The sequence below is a fragment of the Callorhinus ursinus genome, unplaced genomic scaffold (assembly GCF_003265705.2).
Source record: "Callorhinus ursinus isolate GAN/ISIS: 27379988/994484 unplaced genomic scaffold, GSC_fseal_2.0 scaffold29, whole genome shotgun sequence".
Taxonomy (NCBI): Eukaryota; Metazoa; Chordata; class Mammalia; order Carnivora; family Otariidae; genus Callorhinus; species Callorhinus ursinus.
Window position 1 is genome coordinate 1,412,591 of NW_027397091.1, and position 20,373 is coordinate 1,432,963.

General features: G+C 42.0%; 1 protein-coding gene across 5 annotated transcripts in view; it reads left to right on the forward strand.

The window, feature by feature from the left end:
• ATRN (attractin) overlaps positions 1-20,373 on the forward strand; it is a 158,195-nt gene that overhangs the window by 81,998 nt on the left and 55,824 nt on the right. For all 5 annotated transcript variants that reach the window (XM_025875936.2, XM_025875937.2, XM_025875939.2 and 2 more), the window contains 9 exons: positions 451-589; positions 2,186-2,376; positions 2,655-2,874; positions 4,088-4,273; positions 5,272-5,505; positions 11,072-11,209; positions 13,334-13,427; positions 15,312-15,364; positions 17,632-17,726. In XM_025875936.2, the coding sequence (XP_025731721.1) occupies positions 451-589; positions 2,186-2,376; positions 2,655-2,874; positions 4,088-4,273; positions 5,272-5,505; positions 11,072-11,209; positions 13,334-13,427; positions 15,312-15,364; positions 17,632-17,726 (1,350 nt within the window). The remainder of the gene's footprint in view (positions 1-450; positions 590-2,185; positions 2,377-2,654; positions 2,875-4,087; positions 4,274-5,271; positions 5,506-11,071; positions 11,210-13,333; positions 13,428-15,311; positions 15,365-17,631; positions 17,727-20,373) is intronic.

Below are 20,373 nucleotides of genomic sequence, written 5' to 3' on the forward strand. Positions count from 1 at the left end.
TATCGTGGCTCAGTATAATTTATGCTCAGTATAATTTATGCTTACCATATATGATTTTTTTATTTAGGTTATAGGGCGAAAAAAGATACAATGACTCAGCCTCTGTAGTTTTTGACAGCTTATTCTGTAAAGCAGTTCATAAAATATGAAAGTTTTAGACTGGGAGGCATTTGAAAAGCAGCAGGTTGAACACCCCCATTTCACAGACGAGCAGGTTAAAGCATGGTGTTTAAAAGAGTGCCTTGCCTCCTTGCCACGTCAGGGCATGCCCTGTGCAGAAGATTTCAGCACACTGTTTCCCCTGCAGGGGTGCTTTCTCTGCATCTTACTTACTTCTTTATTTGCAGTTTGCTTCCTCAGTTAGATTTTGTCGATTTTAGAATCCTGTTTGTCCTCACCGTGAGTTCTGTCCGTGGATTAAGAGAAAAGCTTTTGTCCACTCTGTTCTAGATCTCCATTTCCAGATATGAGAATTGTCCCAAGGATAACCCCATGTACTACTGTAACAAGAAGACCAGCTGCAGGAGCTGTGCCCTGGACCAGAACTGCCAGTGGGAGCCCCGCAATCAGGAGTGCATTGCCCTGCCCGGTAGGCCTTGTCGGGGCATCTGGATGTGTGTGGGTCCAGAGACTTCACACACACCCCCACCCCAATACTGTGTAGCCTAGATTAAACCCAGCAGAAGGAACAAACTCATTTTATCCATTCATTCCCCCATACCACTATTTTGGTTATTTTTTAAAATGAAAATACAGGTCTTAAGCATTTGCTCCTCCTGTCCTTTGAAATAAAGTGAAGCATCATCTGCTGCTCTGGAGACTAGAGTGACAGCTTGGCTCCATATCATCGAGCCTGCTCCCCTGTCCCTGCTCGCCTCTGCTGTGGTCACCTGGCTGTAGAAAGCAGCAGTCTTGGCAGCCAGTCTGCGGGGCACGTTGTGAAGAATACTTCATACTGACCCCTGGGATTAGGCTGTCAACACCTTCTGACAAGAAGGAGGAGACACCAGCAGCACCCCCCAGAGGTCATCTCCAGTCCTGAAACCTCAATTTATGGCATTTGAGGTTCAGGGCGAAGAGTTGAGGGCCTCAGGCTAGCCAGCCACAACAGAAGTTCTGTGATGTATTTGCTCAACTGGGATTTCCAAGAAGGGGGACATCGATGGTTCTGTACAGCACCTGAACCATGCACAGGGCGGCGGGGTCTGCCAGGCCCCTTTTCAATGCCCTTTGGCAGTACTTGATTCAGCTTGCATGAGTGTGAGCTGCTTTTCTTTACCTCATTGCAACAGACTTCAGTGTACTGGGGAGTACCTGAGGGTCTTGTCAGAAGTCAGATTCTGGTGCACATCGGGGGAAGGGAGCTAGAATCTACATTTTAATGAGTAGGGACACTGATGCCACACTTGGAAGAGCAGATGCTTTATTTGCTCTTACATGATCCCTTTCCTGTGGCACCTTTCACTTGCCTCACTGACCGGTCCCGGGCATCGCTGGTGGTGTCCCTAGGGTACTTGGTTCTGGCAAAGTTGCCTTGCTTCTTCCCTGTCTCCCAGGAAGTGCACCGAGCTTCTGTGCAGTTTGGGGCATGGAGCTGAGCTGGGTGGGTTCAGGGCGATCACAGGAGCAGATTATAGTCTTACCTTGTGTGCTGCACCTGTATCACTTAGGGTTGTTTGTTTTTTTCTGAAAAGGATATTTCCACCTCACTTTCAGGATGTTTTGTACCCTTGATTTTACCTTCCACTTGATGTGAAACAGTGAAGCTTTTGAAGACCATCGTCTTGTTCACTCGACTCATTTCTATCCACCAGTTTTTTTCCCCACCCTTCAAATCCGCGTACTCATTTTTCTGTTCTTAGGATTTTAGTCTTGTTTCTAATTGTTCTTCAAAAGGGGGTTTAGAAATCTAGCACTGGCACCTAAGATTTTTTTCTTCTAAGACATAGAGAGTTGACCTTAGAATATGCCTCTTGAGATCCAGGAAATAAGACTGGTGAAGTCTAACGTTCTTGTATTCTGCATCGGTCCTTAGTAATGTGTCAGATGCCCTCACCACATCTAGTAAAGTACCGTGGAATTCAAGTCGCGGAAACCTTTTAGGTTTCTGATCATTCGAACTGGTAGTGTAGTAGTTTTTTGTGATTTCTAAAACTTTTTTTTTTCCCTCTCCCCTTTACAAAAGAAAATATCTGTGGCATTGGCTGGCATTTGGTCGGAAACTCCTGTTTGAAAATTACTACTGCCAAGGAGAATTATGACAATGCTAAATTGTCCTGTAGGAACCACAATGCCTTTTTGGCTTCTCTTACAACCCAGAAGAAGGTAGAATTTGTCCTTAAGCAGCTGCGAATAATGCAGTCATCACAGAGCATGGTGAGTTCACGTCCTCAGAACTTCAGCTTCTAGTACCCACCCTTGTCCTGAGCGCACCCATGCAGCTTCCCTGTGGTGTGCCCGGCAGGCAGAGTTCTAGTTCATGAGTGTAGTAGAAGGGGGTGACATGATGGTCTGTCCTAATCTGCCGTGGCTGGATTGGGATGGGGAGGTTTTCCTTCACCTGCGGGGCATATGTAACTTAGTGGTTTTTATCTGGAAGGCTCTTTTGCTCAAGACATCGCTTATATTCAAAGCTGTGTCTCTTTTGCCTATAGTCCAAGCTCACCTTAACCCCATGGGTTGGCCTTCGGAAGATCAATGTGTCTTACTGGTGCTGGGAAGATATGTCCCCATTCACAAATACTTTGCTCCAGTGGATGCCGTCTGAGCCCAGTGATGCTGGATTCTGTGGAATCTTGTCAGAACCCAGTACTCGGGGCTTGAAGGCTGCAACCTGCATCAACCCACTCAATGGCAGTGTCTGTGAAAGGCCTGGTAAGTATCTGGGTGAATGATGTATCATTGGAAGTTCACTGAAAGAGAGACCGTAGGAGGCGTAGTGAAATATTGAGAGGTGTGAGATGGTCAGGAAAAACAGATGGGGAGTATTGATTTCAAGCATATGAAGCGGAGTGTAACCCAGCACTTACAAGTGGAAGGAAATAGTCTCCGGCTCTGAATAGTATGAGCCGAAGCATAAACAAAAATAACTAACACTACTCAAAGAACCTAACCTTCTAACTAGCAGTGAGATTGATTGGTTTGCTGACCATAAAAAGTACTGAGAATTGCTCTGAAAGGCAAATATCTTAAGGTTGGCAGAGAAACGCTCTGGAAGAAAGGACAAAAAATGTAAAGAAAAGATCAGAAAAGCAAGCAGGTCACTGCAGGGACGGTAGACAGAAAGCTTCAGTGGGGAGAGAAATGGGGAGAGCAGTTACACGACAGAAAGCAGAAGCTGCCCGGGACTGTGTGAGCGCTGTGGGAGAGTACTGAGGAGCACACACTGGGGATCTTCTCGGGTTCACAGCTCCCCCGTGGGCTACGTTCAGGCCTCCCATGGGCAGGCTCAGGGGCAGCATCTGCAGCGCACAGACAAGCTGAGATGAGCATCTTACCCTGCAGAGGGACTCACGTGCAGTAGGTGGAATTTTGTGCGCACTTTTTGGGACGCCATTGACATCGTGTCTCATTTTAGGAAGGTACTCTTAAGTCATCTGAGGAGTACAGAGGTGTAGAAAAGAATTCTCCTCGTAAAATATGGTTTCTAAGCTTCCTGTAGGGGAGTTTTTCAGCCCTTTTGGGTCCTGAATGCTTGGGTGCATGTAATGAATTCTGTGGTCCCTCTTCCCCCAAATATACAGATACAAGTTTTCATGTTCAGGTGGATTGTAAAACCCCTGAAGGTCATCCTGAGTCCCGTATACTGCAAGGAGCTTTAGAACTGCCACGCTTATGGAAAGATTAGCTTGTTCCCTCATGTCTGTCCTTAACGCTCTTCGAAAAGAAAGAATTTTTTCCTCTCAGTGTGTGAATATACCTGACTAGCCCAGTACAGGGCGACTCCATGTTTTTGGTTTTCTCCTACATTTAATGTAGCCCACTGGTGTGATTTCATGACACGCTAGTGGGTCACAAGCCATCCCGAAAAGCCTTTGATGTTGGCCAATGTGGCGGGAGCTCTAAGTGTCCTGGGTTTGCTTCCCAGCGAACCACAGTGCGAAGCAGTGCCGGACGCCGTGTGCCCTGCGGACGGCGTGTGGAGAGTGTACCAGCGGCAGCTCTGAGTGCATGTGGTGCAGCAACATGAAGCAGTGCGTGGATTCCAATGCCTATGTGGCCTCCTTCCCTTTTGGCCAGTGTATGGAGTGGTACACCATGAGCAGCTGCCCCCGTAAGTGAAAGGGAGCGGCTCCTGCCGCAGGGCAAGACCAGAGACCGCCTGAGGGGAGGAGAACCTTCATGCAGAATCAAGCACTGCAGGGACGCCTGCGTGGCTCCGTCGCTTAAGCATCCGACTCTCGATTTCGGCTCAGGGCATGATCTCAGGGTCGTGGGACTGAGCCCTGTGTCGGGGCTCCCTGCTCAGTTGGGACATCTGCTTGAGATTCTCTCTCTCCCTCTGCCCCTCTCCCTACTCGTTCTCTCTCGCTCTTTCTCAAATAAATAAATGTTAAAAAAAAAAAAAAAGAATCAAGCCCTGTAGGACAGAGCACAGAGTACAGAAACCCCTTGCTCAGCTTCAGTATCATATTGCTCAATCCATGTAATGTCTCCACATCTTCCTCTCCTGATTCATGAAATAAGTGCTTTCTGGTAGATGACTGCTAAGGTCCTTCTGCCTCCACATCCTGGGATTGATAGAGGAGGGGAGGAACCCCTGTTCTATGTTGGCAAGATATTGGGCTCTTTAAATTTATTGTGTCATTTAAGAAATCGCCTTAGGGGGCGCCTGGGTGGCTCGACCAGTTGAGCCTCTGCCTTCAGCTCAGGTCATGATCCTGGGGTCCTGGGATCGAGCCCCACATCGGGCTCCCTGCTCAGCGGGGAGCCTGCTTCTCCCTCTCCCTTTGCTGCTCCCCCTGCTTGTGCGCGCTCTCTCTCTCTCTGTCAAATACATAAATAAAAATCTTTTTTAAAAAATCACCTTAGAATAGGAATTTTGACTGACAGAATAGTCTGTTTAAATAAAAGGTAATTTAGGGGTGCCTGGCTGGCCCAGTAGGAAGAACACGCATTGCTTGATCTCCAGGTTGTGAGTTCAAGCCCTACGTTGGGTGTAGAGGTTACTAAAATGAACAAATCTAAAAAAAAAACTTAAAAAAGGTAATTTAAATACAGTGAATTCAAAGCTATGTGCAGTAGTGAATTGTAACTTGTGTTCTTTTACAGCTGAAAATTGTTCAGGCTATTGTACCTGCAGTCATTGCTTGGAGCAGCCAGGCTGCGGCTGGTGCACTGATCCCAGCAACACGGGCAAAGGCAAATGCATAGAGGGCTCCTATAAAGGACCAGTGAAGATGCCTTCTCAGGCCCCTGTGGGGAATTCCTACCCACAGCCCCTTCTCAATGCCAGCATGTGCCTGGAGGACAGCAGATACAACTGGTCTTTCATTCATTGTCCAGGTAAGATGTCTCGTGTATCCAAAATCAAGGGTTTTACTACCTATTTACAAAGAATAAAACTTTGAAAGCTACATTATTTATATGAATTTCCTTTAGGAAAAAAAATAGATCATCTTAGGAAAAATAGTTTTCCATGAAAAATATATACATACTTTTTTTTTTTAGGAACAATATTTTTAATGTCAATTCATGAAAACACAGAAGTTCCTGTGAGGTGTTTTGCTTTCACTGTGGAAGTATTGAAGTATGTTCATTATGAGCAAATCCTGCAGCTGTAGATAAAATAAAAATTGGAATTCTTCTTCTCCAGTTCTTCACAGAATTAACAACTTTTAATGGTTTAATACAGATACCGTCTATTTTAAAAATAGGAAATACTACGCTATATAGGATTAATACGATATATATTGTTCTGTAGTTTGCTTTTTACTGAAAAATACACTGTGGCAATTGTTAGGGGAAAAATGAAAAAACTCCTACCAACCCAGAAATTCCTCTCCACAAATGTAGAAAAAAAAGAAAATGGTGTTATTTTGAATAAGCATCAAACCAGACTGTGGTGCACCCTACAGTCAGTCCACTAACGAGATTGCAAAAACAGAGAAATCTCACCCTTTTAAATAGCCAGGCATATACAATCCATTACATAAATGTTTTGAAGATGAATGATAACTTGTCCTCATATGAGGGGATTTGACAGCACCGTTGTTGTACCTTCTTTCATAGTTCATCCTGAATTTACTTGGTAATTGGGGTGGCTACCTGTGTTAGTTAATTGCCTTTATAAAAAAAAAAATTCCTTTATCTTTATGGCAAGCAGATGGTTACACTTCGGCACAAATGCACCCAGACTGAATTCCCAAAGTGATAGGGATATAGAGTGCTGCCTTCCTTGATGTTTACATTTCAAAGTGATGGCTCCCAGGCCCTTAAGGAAAACATTCCTGGATTGTTGTGCTGACGAGAGGTTTTTTTTTTTTTTTTTTTTTTAAAGATTTACATACATATACGTATCAAAGGAACAGAGAAAGGATTTGTAAATACAGGTTTTCTTGAAAAGCTCTAAGAAAACAGAGAGGGAAAAGGTCCCTATCCCTTCTGGCAAGAGGAAAAATTAAGCCTATCTGCCTCCTCTCCCTCTTTGCCCCCCTCCTACTCTTCCCCCTGCTCCCTTCCCCTCCTTCTTTCCAGTGGTTGGTGCCAAAAGGAATAGATCATGAGTTGGCCTAAAGCCTGAGTCTACACCTGCTGGGGATGCTGCCCTGAGAAACTGGCCTTTGATTCAGACTTTCAGTAAATAGTCAGGAATATGCTGATGGACCTCCAGAACAGCTGGGGGAGATTAGGCAGGTGCAAAGACCCCCAGGAGGTTGGTGGGTAGGAACATCTCCAAGAGTCGGATGGTGCCACTGACAACAAGGCTCTTTGTGAGGACTTCTCTAAGGGAAAGACCACTGTGAGCAACGGGAAAAGGCAAGAGACAGGCTGGGGGAACATACCTGCAGTGCATATAATAAGTGATTATCATCCTGAGTATGCAAACCTCTACCCTCCAGAAGAAAGCACTTTTGGCTCAACAGAAAAAGTGGGCAATGGATGTAAAGAAGTCTTTCTCAGAAAAGGAAACAGAGCAGGGAAATGCAAAATAAGAAACCAGTCTTTTCCCTTCACATTGAATTAAATTTTCTGTGTTCCCTTTTTTCCTCTCTAAGATGTCAAAGGATCTATCATTCTGTTTCTAATCTACTAGTTTAACTCATGAAGTATTTAAGTCTGTGCATTTTTGTTAATATCAAGAGTATATGAGGTGAAATGGCAACCCACAGAATGGGAGAAAATATTTGCAAATCATATACAGTATCTGGTAAGAATCTACCGTCCAGAATATGTAAAGAACTCTTAAAACTCAACAGTAAAAAGACAACCCAATTAAGAAATGGGTAAAAGATTGAAATAGACATTTCTCCAAAGAAGATACACAAATGGCCAATAAGCACAGGAAAAGATGCTCAACAACATTCGAGAAATTGGAACCCTCACACATTGCTGGAAGGAATGTAAAATGGTGTGGCCACTTTGGAAAACAGTTTGGCAGTTTCTCAAAATGTTAAACAGAGTTATCATATGGCCCAGTATATGCCCAAGAGAATTGAAAACATATGTCCACACAAAAACTTGCAGTGAATGCTTATAGCAGCATTACTCATAACAGACAAAAGTGGAAACAACCCAGTGTCTCTCAGCTGGTGAATGGATAAACAAAATGTGATACGTTCATATGATGGATACTGCTAAATGATAAAAGGGGTGAATGAAGTACTGTAGTCTGTGACACGGATGAGTCTCAAAAGCATGCTATGAAAAGGCAGTCAGATGCAAAGACTGCCTATTATATGATACCATTTATGTGAGATGTCCAAAAAAGAACAAATATCTAGAGACAAATAAGAGCTTAGCAATCATCCAGGGCTGGGGGTATGAATGAGGAATAATGGGCACGGGGTTTTCCAGAGTAGCGGTACCATTTTTCACCCTCAGTAGCCAGCCTGAAAAGGTTGAGACTTCTCCACGTGCTCATCAGTACTTGTGTCTATTTTGGGGGGTTTTTTTGTTTGTTTTTTTAATTGCAGATGTTGTAGTGTGTGAGAAATGGTATCTCTGGTTTTGATTTGCATTTCTCTAATGACTAATGAAGTTGAGCATCTTGCAGGCCATCTCTGTCTTCTTTAGAGAAATGTCTATTTGAATTCTTTGCCCATTTTTTAAAAAGTTCTCTCTTTTTTTTTTAGATTTTATTTATTTGAGAGAGAGAGAGCATGAGCAGGGGGGAGGGGCAGAAGGAGAGGGACAAGCAGACTCCCCGTGGAGCAGGGAGCCCCGTGCGGGGCTCGATCCCACCACCCCAGGATCATGACCTGAGCCAAAGGCAGACGCTTAACCAACTGAGCCACCCAGGGGCCCCTCTTTGCCCATTTTTAAATTGTTCATTTGTCTGTTTACTGTCAACCCATAGAATTCTTTATGAAGTCTAGATACAAGTTCTTATTGACTATATGATTTGCAAATACTTTCTCCCATTCTGAGGGTTTCTTCTTACTTTTTTGGTGGTATCTTTTGAAATATAAAAGTTCTAAATTTTATCCCCTGTGCTTTTGGTATTGTACCTAAGAAATCAGTGCCTCGCTAACCCAAGATCACAAAGATTTACTCTTTTCTTTTTAAAGTTCCATAGATTTTCTCTTTTATTTAGGTCCATAAGCCATTTTGGGTTTATTTTTGTTTGTGGTGGGAGGTTGAACAGACACGGAACCGGTCGGGAGGCACGTCCTGCTGCTCTCCCAGGGCCTGTTCTGTCTCCCAGCCCCAGCTGGATTTTTCAGGTGTCAGTTGGTAAAGTGCATCTAGTCACTTTAGCTGTCCCCTCCTTCTACATTAGCAGACAGATGTCTCAACTCCCTTTTTCTGTCAGATTGACACCATCTGTTTTATAATTTCTAGAAATTGCTCAGTAATTCAGAAGTACCTCTCGATACATCTGATACACCTTTTCATCTTATCCCATATTCCTATGGATTTATCCTTGTTTTCACACTTTTTCAGTAATTTCAGTGGGATTTTGAAGGGGAAAAGAGAGAGAGAAGCATGTTTCTAGTCTTTTTATCTAGAATACAGATTTTATTGGGAAATGATTTTAGATTCTGCATTTTTGTGTGTGTTGTGCTTTTCCCTTTTGGTATCTATATAGTTGTTCATCTTCACAGGAATGACATGCATATCCCACACCTCTTAAGTATTTATGGTGCAATAATAACTGCTATAGTCATAGTTAAGTCTTTCAGTTAGAGCCTATATAGAACAAGTCAAATACGTCAGTGATGGGGTAGGAAACATGTGCGTAAACTACAGGTGCAAGGCTATGAAAAGTTGCCACAATGGTGGAAAGCTATACCGCGTTGATCAAGCAAGAGAGATCTGCAAAAGTTGCTAAAAAAGTACACCTGACATGTCACCACAAGAAAGAAATAGTAGTTATGTGATAAGATGTTAGCTGACGCCATGGGTAGAAATCATTTTGCGATATATTAGTGTATCAAATCAGTGCATTCAACTCCTTACACAATATTGTGTGTCAGTAGTGTCTCAGTAAAGCTGGGGGGAAAGACAGATTTACAGAGTCAGGTCTTCTGCCTGCAGTGGTGTAGATTGTGCACTTTGTGAATGGCCCACTGGAGTCTGCAGTGCACAGCCTAAACAGCTGTCCTGAGCAGTCCCAAGAGGTCCAGGTTTCATATGCCTTTCTAGTTGTAAGGTCCTGTGTGCATCAAGAATCTTATTAATTACACTTGTGGGAATGTTTTTATATATAAAGATGGTTATTTTTCTAAAAAAGAAAAATTGAAAGCAAACTAAATATCAGAATGTAAGGGGATGGTTAAATAGCTGTTATGATTCATAGAAATCATTCTGCCATTTAAGGTTTTGTTTATGATAGATGAAATAATGTGGTAAAGTAAGTGTACTGTAAGTAAAAAAAAATCAAAGTTGTGTATTAATATGAGCACAACTATGTAAAACTATATAGAGAAAATAAATTCCTGGAACTAAAAATCCCAAACGTCCACAGTGATCTCTGCGTGGTGCAGTTGAATATGATTTTCCCCTCTTCCTTATATTTTTTCAAATTTACTATCATGAACATACATTATTTTTATGAACAACCACAAATTATTTTTTTAATGGCTGTGAACTTTCATCCTGCTGTGGTATATTTCTGATTTTCCTGGACTAGCCCTGGATAGATTTTTTTTCTTTTTCTTTTTCTTTTATTTTGTTATGTTAATCACCATACATTACATCATTAGTTTTTGATGTAGTGTTCCATGATTTATTGTTTGTGTATAACACCCAGTGCTTCATTCAGTATGTGCCCTCTTTAATACCCATCACCAGGCTAACCCATTCCCCCACCCCCCTCCCCTCTAGAACCCTCAGTTTGTTTCTCAGAGTCCATAGTCTCTCATGGTTCGTCTCCCCCTCCGATTTCCCCCCCTTCATTTTTCCCTTCCTGCTATCTTCTTCTTCTTCTTTTTTTTTAAACATATAATGTATTATTTGTTTCAGAGGTACAGATCCGTGATTCATCAGTCTTGCACAATTCACAGCACTCACCATAGCACATACCCTCCGCAATGTCTATCACCCAGCCACCCCATCCCTCCCACCCCCCACCACTCCAGCAACCCTCAGTTTGTTTCCTGAGATTAAGAATTCCTCATATCAGTGAAATCATATGACACTTGTCTTTCTCTGATTGACTTATTTTGCTCAGCATAACACCCTCCAGTTCCATCCACATCGTTGCAAATGGTGCGATGGATGTTTTGATCTTATTTCCCAAACGAGTTCTTAGTGTGCCAGTTTTAATAGTTTTGTATTTAGAGGTAATAAGGAACTTAAATAGATAGTTGCAAATAAATCTCGTGGAATTTACTCCACCCTCTTCTACCATGGGGCAGGCCCCCTAAAATGCTTTCTTTCTTTCTTTTTTTAATGCTTTCTCTTTCAGCATGCCAGTGCAATGGCCACAGCAAGTGCATTAATCAGAGTATCTGTGAGAAATGTGAGAACCTGACCACAGGCAAGCACTGCGAGACCTGCATATCTGGCTTCTATGGTGATCCCACCAACGGGGGGAGATGTCAGCGTAAGTCAAATCCCTCAGGGTTTGATTGCAAACCAGCTGGAACACTGTGCCTCAATTTGACTTGAGTATCTAGGAGGACAGAAGCCACAAGAAAGGATACTGCCTTTCTTGTCATACTTTTCAGGAGCTCAGCTAAGCCTGGGAGACAGTGAGCAGAGCTGCCAAGTATCAGAGTAGCCAGTTAACGCCAACAAGCCAAAAATGGAAGAGTTAGGCCTTTAATCAGTTACTGTGGTGGTAAAGCAAGAGCCTTAAACCTAAATGCGAGAAAGCTGAGTCCGCACGTTCCTTTCCCTCCTGGACTGGATGCTGGTTGAGGGTCAGGTGGATCAGCACAGAGGAGGGGAGAGCCCTGAGCAGAAGGCTCCAGCAAAAGCCTGTCATGGACCCTGGAGAGGGGAGGGGGAGTAAGTGCTGGGGACTGAGAGTAGGGACCGCATCTTCAGGGCTTCCCCGCCTTTCTCCTGAGGAGGCTCAACAAGGCTCCCGAAGAAGGTCTCTGCCCAAGGCCCAGATAAAGAGACTCAGGAACGAAGTCACCTGCACTAGGAATGCAAGCATGTGACCGAACACGGCTGACTTGGGGGGTGGGGGTGCCTGAGACCCTGACTGCAGCTCCCCTCAGAGATGGCCCCCGGGCGCAGGAGACCTGCTGGCTAAGCCTGGGATTTGGCTTGTGGTCGAGTCCAAAAAGTCACACATGGGGTTTTAACCAGGAGCCGGATTCCCCAGTACTTCTAGTATATTTTATTTTATTTTTTTAAATTTAATAGAGAGAGAGAGCACACAAGCAAGGGGGAGAGGCAGAGGGAGAGGGAGAAGCAGGCTCCCCACTGAGCAAGGAGCCTGATGCAGGACTGGATCTCAGGACCCTGGGATCATGACCTGTGCCGAAGGCAGACGCTTAACCGACTGAGCCACCCAGGCACCCCACTTCTATTATATTTTAAAGGTTTTCCCATGCATGTCAAATAGATTCCTGTAAGCAAGGACTTTTTAGTGTTAGAACATAAATTAATACATTTTTTAAATGACCAGTGAGGCTGGCAAACTGCTTTTTGGCTTGTTCTTATTTCCAATGGGAAGACCCTTCGGGTTCTGAGCAGGAAAATAAATAAGAAAGGAAAATCTCTACCTCCTCCCGAAATCCCACCTCCAAACTCCTTAGCCTGGCCCTTGAGAATCTGATCCCAGAGCAACCAGGAGAGAGCTGGCATTTTATCAGTATGTCCCTTAACCTCTCTGGGGTTCAGTTTCCTCATCCATAAAATGGGGATAAAAGGGTTGCGGTTGAGACGGAAGTGGTCAGAGCAGTGCGTGACACATAGTGAGCGCTCAGGAAATGTGGGCAGTTATTAGTAATCTTCTATGGCCATTGCCTGCCACTCTTAAAGAACACTTCCTGCTCAGATTAAAAGGTCTTTAGTAAAAATATCTTTCCCATTCCTTGTGACTGGACTTCATCGTTTGACAGTAATCACAGTACGTGGCATTACTGGGTGGGGACTATGCACAGGACCCCATGCCCGAGGCCCCCAAGACATGGGTGCCCATTTCTGTGAGTCCTGCGGGGCCTCTGAAACACTGACCAGCCACTGTGATTTCACCTCACTTCTGAGCCCTGCTAGGATTTGAGACGTGGTCTTTGTGGGGCAGGCACCTCATCTGAGGCTGAGTGCAGCCAGACCAAGCCTCCCCCTCAGGAGTGGTTATTGCTCAGAGCATCTCCTTGGGGGCAGGGACTGTGTCTGTGCCCCCATACCCAGCACCTGGCACACTAGAGATGCTTCATAAATATTTACTGAATGAATGAAAGAGTCATAATAGTGAAAAACAGCCTATTGAGAAGATCAAAATAGATCAGAATGGTTGCTTCAGATAGCAGTAGAAGCCAGCCTTCTCTTTCCTCCCGTCCTTGGACTTTGGTTCTTTTAACATTGCCTTTACATTATTTGAGATAAATCTTAGCTGGAAAACTTGAATCTTACCCATTAAATGCTTTCATTCTAATCTGTCTTTCCTATTGAATCCGATTCAGATAAAATTATGTGTTTTAGGAAATGTCTATGATAGTGGTAATCTTTTAAGCCAGTTGTGACTTCCATTCCTTTTCCTTCTCCCCAGCATGCAAGTGCAATGGGCACGCATCGCTCTGTAACACCAACACGGGCAAGTGCTTCTGCACCACCAAGGGCGTCAAGGGAGATGAGTGCCAGCTGTGAGTACCACACTCCTGGGACCCCTGCCACAGGCCACATCTGGATTTAGTGACTGGCAGCCAGGCCAGCTGGGTCTGTACCACCAGGGAGGCCAAGGGACTGTGAAGCTGCTGGACCACAAGAGCCACCCCTTCCCTGTGCCTTTTTGTCATGGGCGCTGGGGGGATCCCCGGGTTGATGAATTTGGAATTCTGCCTTTTCTATTTCAGACAGGTCTAATTCGGTCAGCCTCCATACTGAAGAGGTTCAGCAGCAATTACTTGATGGCTCTTTAGGTCACATTTTTATGTTTGAGTGACACTGACATTTCCTGCATTGCTGACTTGGATCAGTCTTTTAACTTCAATTACTGTTCAATTTTTGTCACATCAGGAGATTGTACCCTTTCCCGAGAAAGAGCTGGAAGAGTTGGTATTCCAGGACAGTGTTTTATTTAGCATTTTGGTTGTCTGATAGTGGAAATGATCCCCTGGCCTTTAACACATCCCTCCTGTTCCAGCATTTTTCTTGGTGAAGTGTGTTAGACATCTTCCAGGGAAGAGTTTGAGGTTCCCATCCATGAGGATGCCAACAGCGTCAGACAGACATGGAGTTTTAGCCCTGGCTTTGCCTCCATGAAGCAGGGCACTCTTGAGACAAATCACTTTACTGAATTGAGCCTCAGTTTCCTTATTCATCAATAGCAGGACTAGCAATAATTGTTTTTAGTGACATGATGAGTTGAAACGAGATTGTTCCCTGACAAATATATACTTGTCTGCCTCACTAGAAAACCTCATAAAACACATGCTCCGGGTTTACTCATTCTCTCAAGAAGAGACTTAAGAGAGAGAGATGTTTAGTAGTATCACAACATTGAGCTGAGACAAGCAGATACTTCATTGGTAAACTTTGTTGTTCTCAGCACTCGTAGTAACGTGATGTTCAAGGAAGGAATTGCTCTGTCTGCATTTTACAGTTTACAACAGTGGGCATGTTTACTGGTTTCATGGTGCCTTGAAGAAATGTCTAATCAAAAATTAAGTTTAGCTTTTGGGCCTAGGTTCCTTTCAACAGAACAATATAATAGAGCAAAATTAATCACTGCTGCCCTCAGTTAGGCATGCAATAACGAAACGAGGCGTAGGTCCATTGAAAGACTTTTTCTTCAAGAGATTTAGATACAAGCAAGCACTAAGAATTACCCTGGATCCAAGGACACAATATGGTGTATTATTTCTCTGGGAAAAGTGCTTGACCCAAGCTTTCCCCACTTTCTTAATAGCTCTTAGCTGCTGGCCCTGCCAGTATAAATGGCCTTGTGAAGTGGGAGACTGGGTTTTGCTGATGTTCACAGATGATATTTGTGGGGGAAAGTAATGATTCTTTTTTACTAGAACTTATTTTTTTCTCCAGACTGGTGAACCACGTTCAAGGACTTAAAAAAAAAAAAAAATGAAAGTGATTCTCAGTGTTTAGCCTTTTCTTATTTTTAAAGAGCAGGATCAGTTTTATCCAGGGAGAATAGGAAGGAAGTGAGAAATGAATATTTGAAAAATGTTTTAACTTCACTTTTAGAGGAATATTTAGTCCACACAAAAGTGGAAATGTGTTTTTCATGATAATGGGTAGGATCTAGATTTATTACATTTGGATTTGTCTCCTGCGCTTTGGCAAATGTTTATCAGTTGGCAGGTGGTGTGAACTGCTGGGTAGGCAGTACTCAGCATGAACGCAGACTCTCCTCAGCCTACCTGATCTGAGTGACAGTGAAGAATGTGATTACGCTGACTCACACTTGTTTGTAGTGTAGTTTTATATAGAAGGATCTGCTTGGTTTTAAGATGAATGTAGATTTTGTTTTAACTAGCAATAGAAAATAATCTTCAATTTTATCCCCCTAGATGCGAGGTAGAAAATCGATACCAGGGAAACCCTCTCAAAGGAACATGTTATTGTAAGTGTTTTCGCAATTCATATTTGTCTAGAAGCAAAGTATGTCAATAAAACTTTGTTATTTGCTTTAATATGGTTTGAGAATGGTAAGTGCTATAAGAATATAGCAACCATTCATGGAATTGTTTCCATTCTATTACGCTTACTACATATAGGAACACCATTTTAAGCTGTGTTAATTATGGTTGTGGTTTATGTTACTGTATCCAAAGCAGATATCAGGGGAGAATAACAGAGATACACACCTCTAGCTTTCTTCATATATGTTCTCTTGAAACTTAATTTCATTTGCCATTACCTGGTTGGGGTCAACATATTTCACATTTAGGATATAGGTCAGAAACAATTTTTTTTTAAGATTTTATTTATTTAGAGAGAGAGCATAAGCAGGGGGAGGGGCAGAGGGAGAGAAAGAATCTCCCACAGACTCCATGCTGAGTGTGGAGCCAGATGTGGGACTCAATCCCACCACCCTGAGATTACAACCTGAGCTGAAATCAAGAGTTGGTCGCTCAACCGACTGAGCCACTGGGTGCCCCCAGAAACAATTTTTTTTTAAGATTTATTTATTTATTTTAGAGAGAGAAAGAGAGATAGCCAGGGGGAGCAGAAGGAGAAGGAAAGAATCTCAAGCAGACTCCCCACTGACTGCTGAGCCCGAGGGAGGATTCAGCCTCATGACGCTGAGATCATGAGTCAAAACGAATGTCGGACTCAGGTTTTGAGTCTGACTTAACCAACTGAGCCACCCAGGCACCAGAGGCCCCACCGTATCAGTGAACTTTTTGTAATCTGGTACACTGTAACCTATCTATCTTGAAAAAATAAAACCAGTATCAAATACCAGGTTTTAGCAATGATATGGGAAACTAGAACCTTTATGCACAACCTTCATCCATCTTTGTGGGAATATAAAATGGTATAGGCATTTTGGCAAACCATTTGGCAGTTTCTTAAACAGTTGAAAATAAACTTGTCAACAACTCTCCATTTCCCTCTTCCCCTAGCCCCTGGCAGTCACCGTTCTGTTTTCTGTTTCTATAATGTTGACTACTCTAGGCACCTCATATAAGTACAATCATACAGTACTGGTCTTTTGTGACTGGCTTATTTCATTTGGCATAGTGTCTTCAAGGTTGTTCCAGGTTGTAGTGTATGTCAGAATTTCTTTCCTTTTTAATATTCCACTTTATGTATACTCTTGATGGACCTTTGGGTTGCTTCCATCTTTTGGCTATTGTGAATAATCACTATGATGTTTAGCTGCTATGAACATGGTGAACAAATATCTCTTCAAGATCCTGCTTTCAGTTCTTTGGGTATATACTCCAAAGTAGAATTGCTAGATCATTTGGTAATTCTATTTTTAATTTTTTGAGAAACTACCATACTGTTTTCCACATTAGCTGTACCATTTCACATTCCTACTAGCAGTGCATAGGTTTCTATTTTCTCCACATCACCACCAACACTTACCTTCTGTTTTTTTGATAGTAGCCATCCTACTGTGCATGAGGTGGTATCTCATTGTGGTTTAACTGATTTGTATTTTCCTAATGATTAATGATGTTGAGCATCTTTTCGTGTGCTTACTGGCCATTTGTATATCTTCTTGGGGGAAATACCTATTCATTCCTCTGTCCCATTTTTAAATCAGGTTGTTGAGTTGTACAATAGACTTTTTAGAATTAAATTATACCATATTTGGGCAGCTCTTTCTGCCCACGGGTCCTGTTCCTGTTCTTGAATAAAATCACCTTTTTTGTACCAAAAACAAAAAACAACAACAAAAAAAACTATACCATCTTTGTCCAGTAGGTTCTCTTTAAAGCTATTTTCTTTTGCTACATCACCTTAGTCTTTGAATGCTTTTTTGCTTTCGAGAATAAGATAATCAAGGCACACATTCCTTGCTCCAGACCTGGAATCAACCATTTTTCCATAGAGTCTTGGTTCCTTTTATATCCTTAATTTATAGCTTTGTATCCTTAAGCAAAACACAATTAATATTTGTAGGTGATTTAGGTTGGAGCCTAAAATCTCAACCAGGGTCATGATATAAGGAGAGTTTGATAGGTTATTCCAAGTAAAATGATACTATCCACAGACTTGACTTCCTTTGAAAAGCCTCCCAGTCCCCAGGTAAAAGTGAGCTAAAAGTGTTTCCCAGCTATTGAGTATTTATAAGAAGATCACTCTGTATCTCTCGAGATCTATTCTGTTTTGTTTTGTTTTAATTTTTAAATACACATTTCTTTCTTTCCATAGATACTCTTCTCATTGACTATCAGTTCACCTTCAGCCTATCCCAGGAAGATGACCGCTATTACACAGCCATCAATTTTGTGGCTACGCCTGATGAAGTAAGATTTTAAAAGTTTTCTTGCTTTGTCTTGAATTCGTGTGGATCTTTTTCTTGATCTTTATGGGTAGAAGCATTAGCAGTGGTCTCCAAAGTGGAGTACACAGGACTATGTTTAGAGGTGCAGGAAAGAAATGTTAGAAGCTACACTTTATCTCCTCTCCATCTCAAAGGCAAGAATGGTGTTCAGATTTACCAGGATCTGACACCCAGACTGACACTGACTCCACACATACTTGGTTTGCCCATCAGCCCATCGCAGCCCCTACAGAAAAGGAGAGGGGACTACAAGGGGACCTCCCCAATCAGAGGGGCACGTGACAGGGCCCAGATTTACTCTCTCAAAACAGACCAGAGGCTTAACAAGTACCTGCAAAGAAACTTCGGATTGAAATTAATGCCACTGATACAAGGAAGGCTGCAGAGGTGATACTCCTGTGCCTACAGGAAGTTGTTAGCCTTGTTAGGAGGTAAAAACTGCGAAGGTGTAGTCAGGTCCAACAAGAAGTTAACCAGAAATAATTGGAATTATTAGGATGACTATTTGAAATGTGGATTTATATCTCCTTTCATTAATGAGGAACCCCAGCCTGACATAAGGTACTACCTGCTGGTAGAAGGGAGCCAACATAGCATGACATTTAAAAGTGAAGCGTCTAGAACATGAAGACATACCTATACAGTTTCTTCAATGAAATACAGTCATTCAGTGGCCACTCCAGTACATAATGAAATTTTACTAAACTTGATGATACATTATTTAGGAACCTCCTTGAAGGTTTCTTATTTCTCATCAACATACACAAAGCCACTTAGCATTACAAAATTCCTGTCACCATAAACATGACAAATAATACATGGAAAATAATATGACAGTGAGCCAGGTTGTGTTCCTTTGTTAACAAATGTTATTGTTAACAAGCTTTGCTAAATCTAAAGTATAAATAAAGTAGTAGTAGAACAAAATCCAGAGTGTGGGATGTTTACAATTAAATGAAAGTAAGATTTGTTTTTTATAATCCATTTTTTTAAAGATTTTATTTATTTATTTGAGAGAGAGAGAATGAGAGATAGCACGAGAGGGAAGAGGGTCGGAGGGAGAAGCAGACTCCCTGCTGAGCAGGGAGCCCAATGTGGGACTCGGTCCTGATGCGGGACTGGATCCCGATGTGGGACTCGATCCCGATGTGGGACTCGATCCCAGGACTCCAGGATCATGACCTGAGCCGAAGGCAGTTGCTTAACCAACTGAGCCACACAGGTGCCCTATATTCCATTTTAATGATAAAATTAAGAAGAAATGTACTAGAGAGTGAATTTAAGTAAAAATAATAGATGAACTTAAATGAAAATATTATGTGGACAGACTGTATATCATATCATTTGAATGGCTGTATTGACTGGAATTAAAAAAAAAATTTTAGGCTAAGATTATAGCAAAAGTACCACACATGAAATTTATTTAATATCTTATTCATAAGCATTGGTTGAAGTACTCAGTCTTTCAGGATGTAATTGATGTTAACTTTATTTTAAATAAACATAATAGACTCTTGGCAATACTTCTTAATGTGGTGAGTGACCATGAAAATCTTTTGACTTCTTTGGAGTTCCCTGTCTATCTTATAACAGAATATTTAATAGAGTTATCCAAGATGTATGTTCTGTCTCTTATAAAAGCACCAGGATATCGGGGTGCCTGGGTGGCTCAGTCGGTTAAGTGGCTGCCTTCGGCTCAGGTCATGATCCTGGGGTCCTGGGATTGAGCCCCACATCCGGCTCCTTGCTCAGCGGAGAGCCTGCTTCTCCCTCTCCCTCTGCCTGCCACTCTACCTACTTGTGCTCTCTCTCTCTCTCTGTCAAATAAATAAATAAAATCTTTAAAAAAAAAAAAAAAGGCACCAGGATATCAAGTTTATTGATCCTTTCTATGGAAAGAAGTAATTGTAAGTAGTGTTCTTCCACCAAATATTAAAAAAAAAAATAAACACTTGAGCTTTCCTGCAAGAGGAGGGTGAGGTTATATCAATAAACAAGAAGGTAACTAACTGCTTTGGGAGAGAAACTCCTGGTTTGGAGATCACATTTTGAAAATGGCTATTTAGAAATGTTTCCATTGTTAAGATTTTGTGCTGTAAATACCATCAAAACAACCTCCTTAAAAATCTTATTGTTCCGACTTGATTTCTGGTCTTTCAAGATAAAGAATTTCAGCAGGATTGGATCCATTTGTAAAATATATATATAAATAAAATATAAAATTTGCATACATAATTCTTTGACCACAAGAAAGAGATTTATTAGTCAAGTTTCAGTGAAAACTAAAAATTCGTAGTATAGTTTATCCAGTGTAGCCAGCAGTGCACTTCTATCTGTTGGCTCAACACATTTCTTGGAGATGTCTTTCTCAGTCATTAAAACCAAGAATCAAAATAAACAAAACTAGCTCTTCAAATTGTTGTATCTCTAAGTGATAAATAAGATTTTCAAAGCTAGTAAAGAATATTCAGTCATATTTCTCTTGAAATAAAATTTTTAGTGAGGGAAAATGTTTTTTAAGTCCTGAATGAATACAGTCAAATTATTTTTTAAGTTAGTTCATTTCAGCTTTTTATGCTTTTTAAAAAAAAATTTATTTTATTTATTCA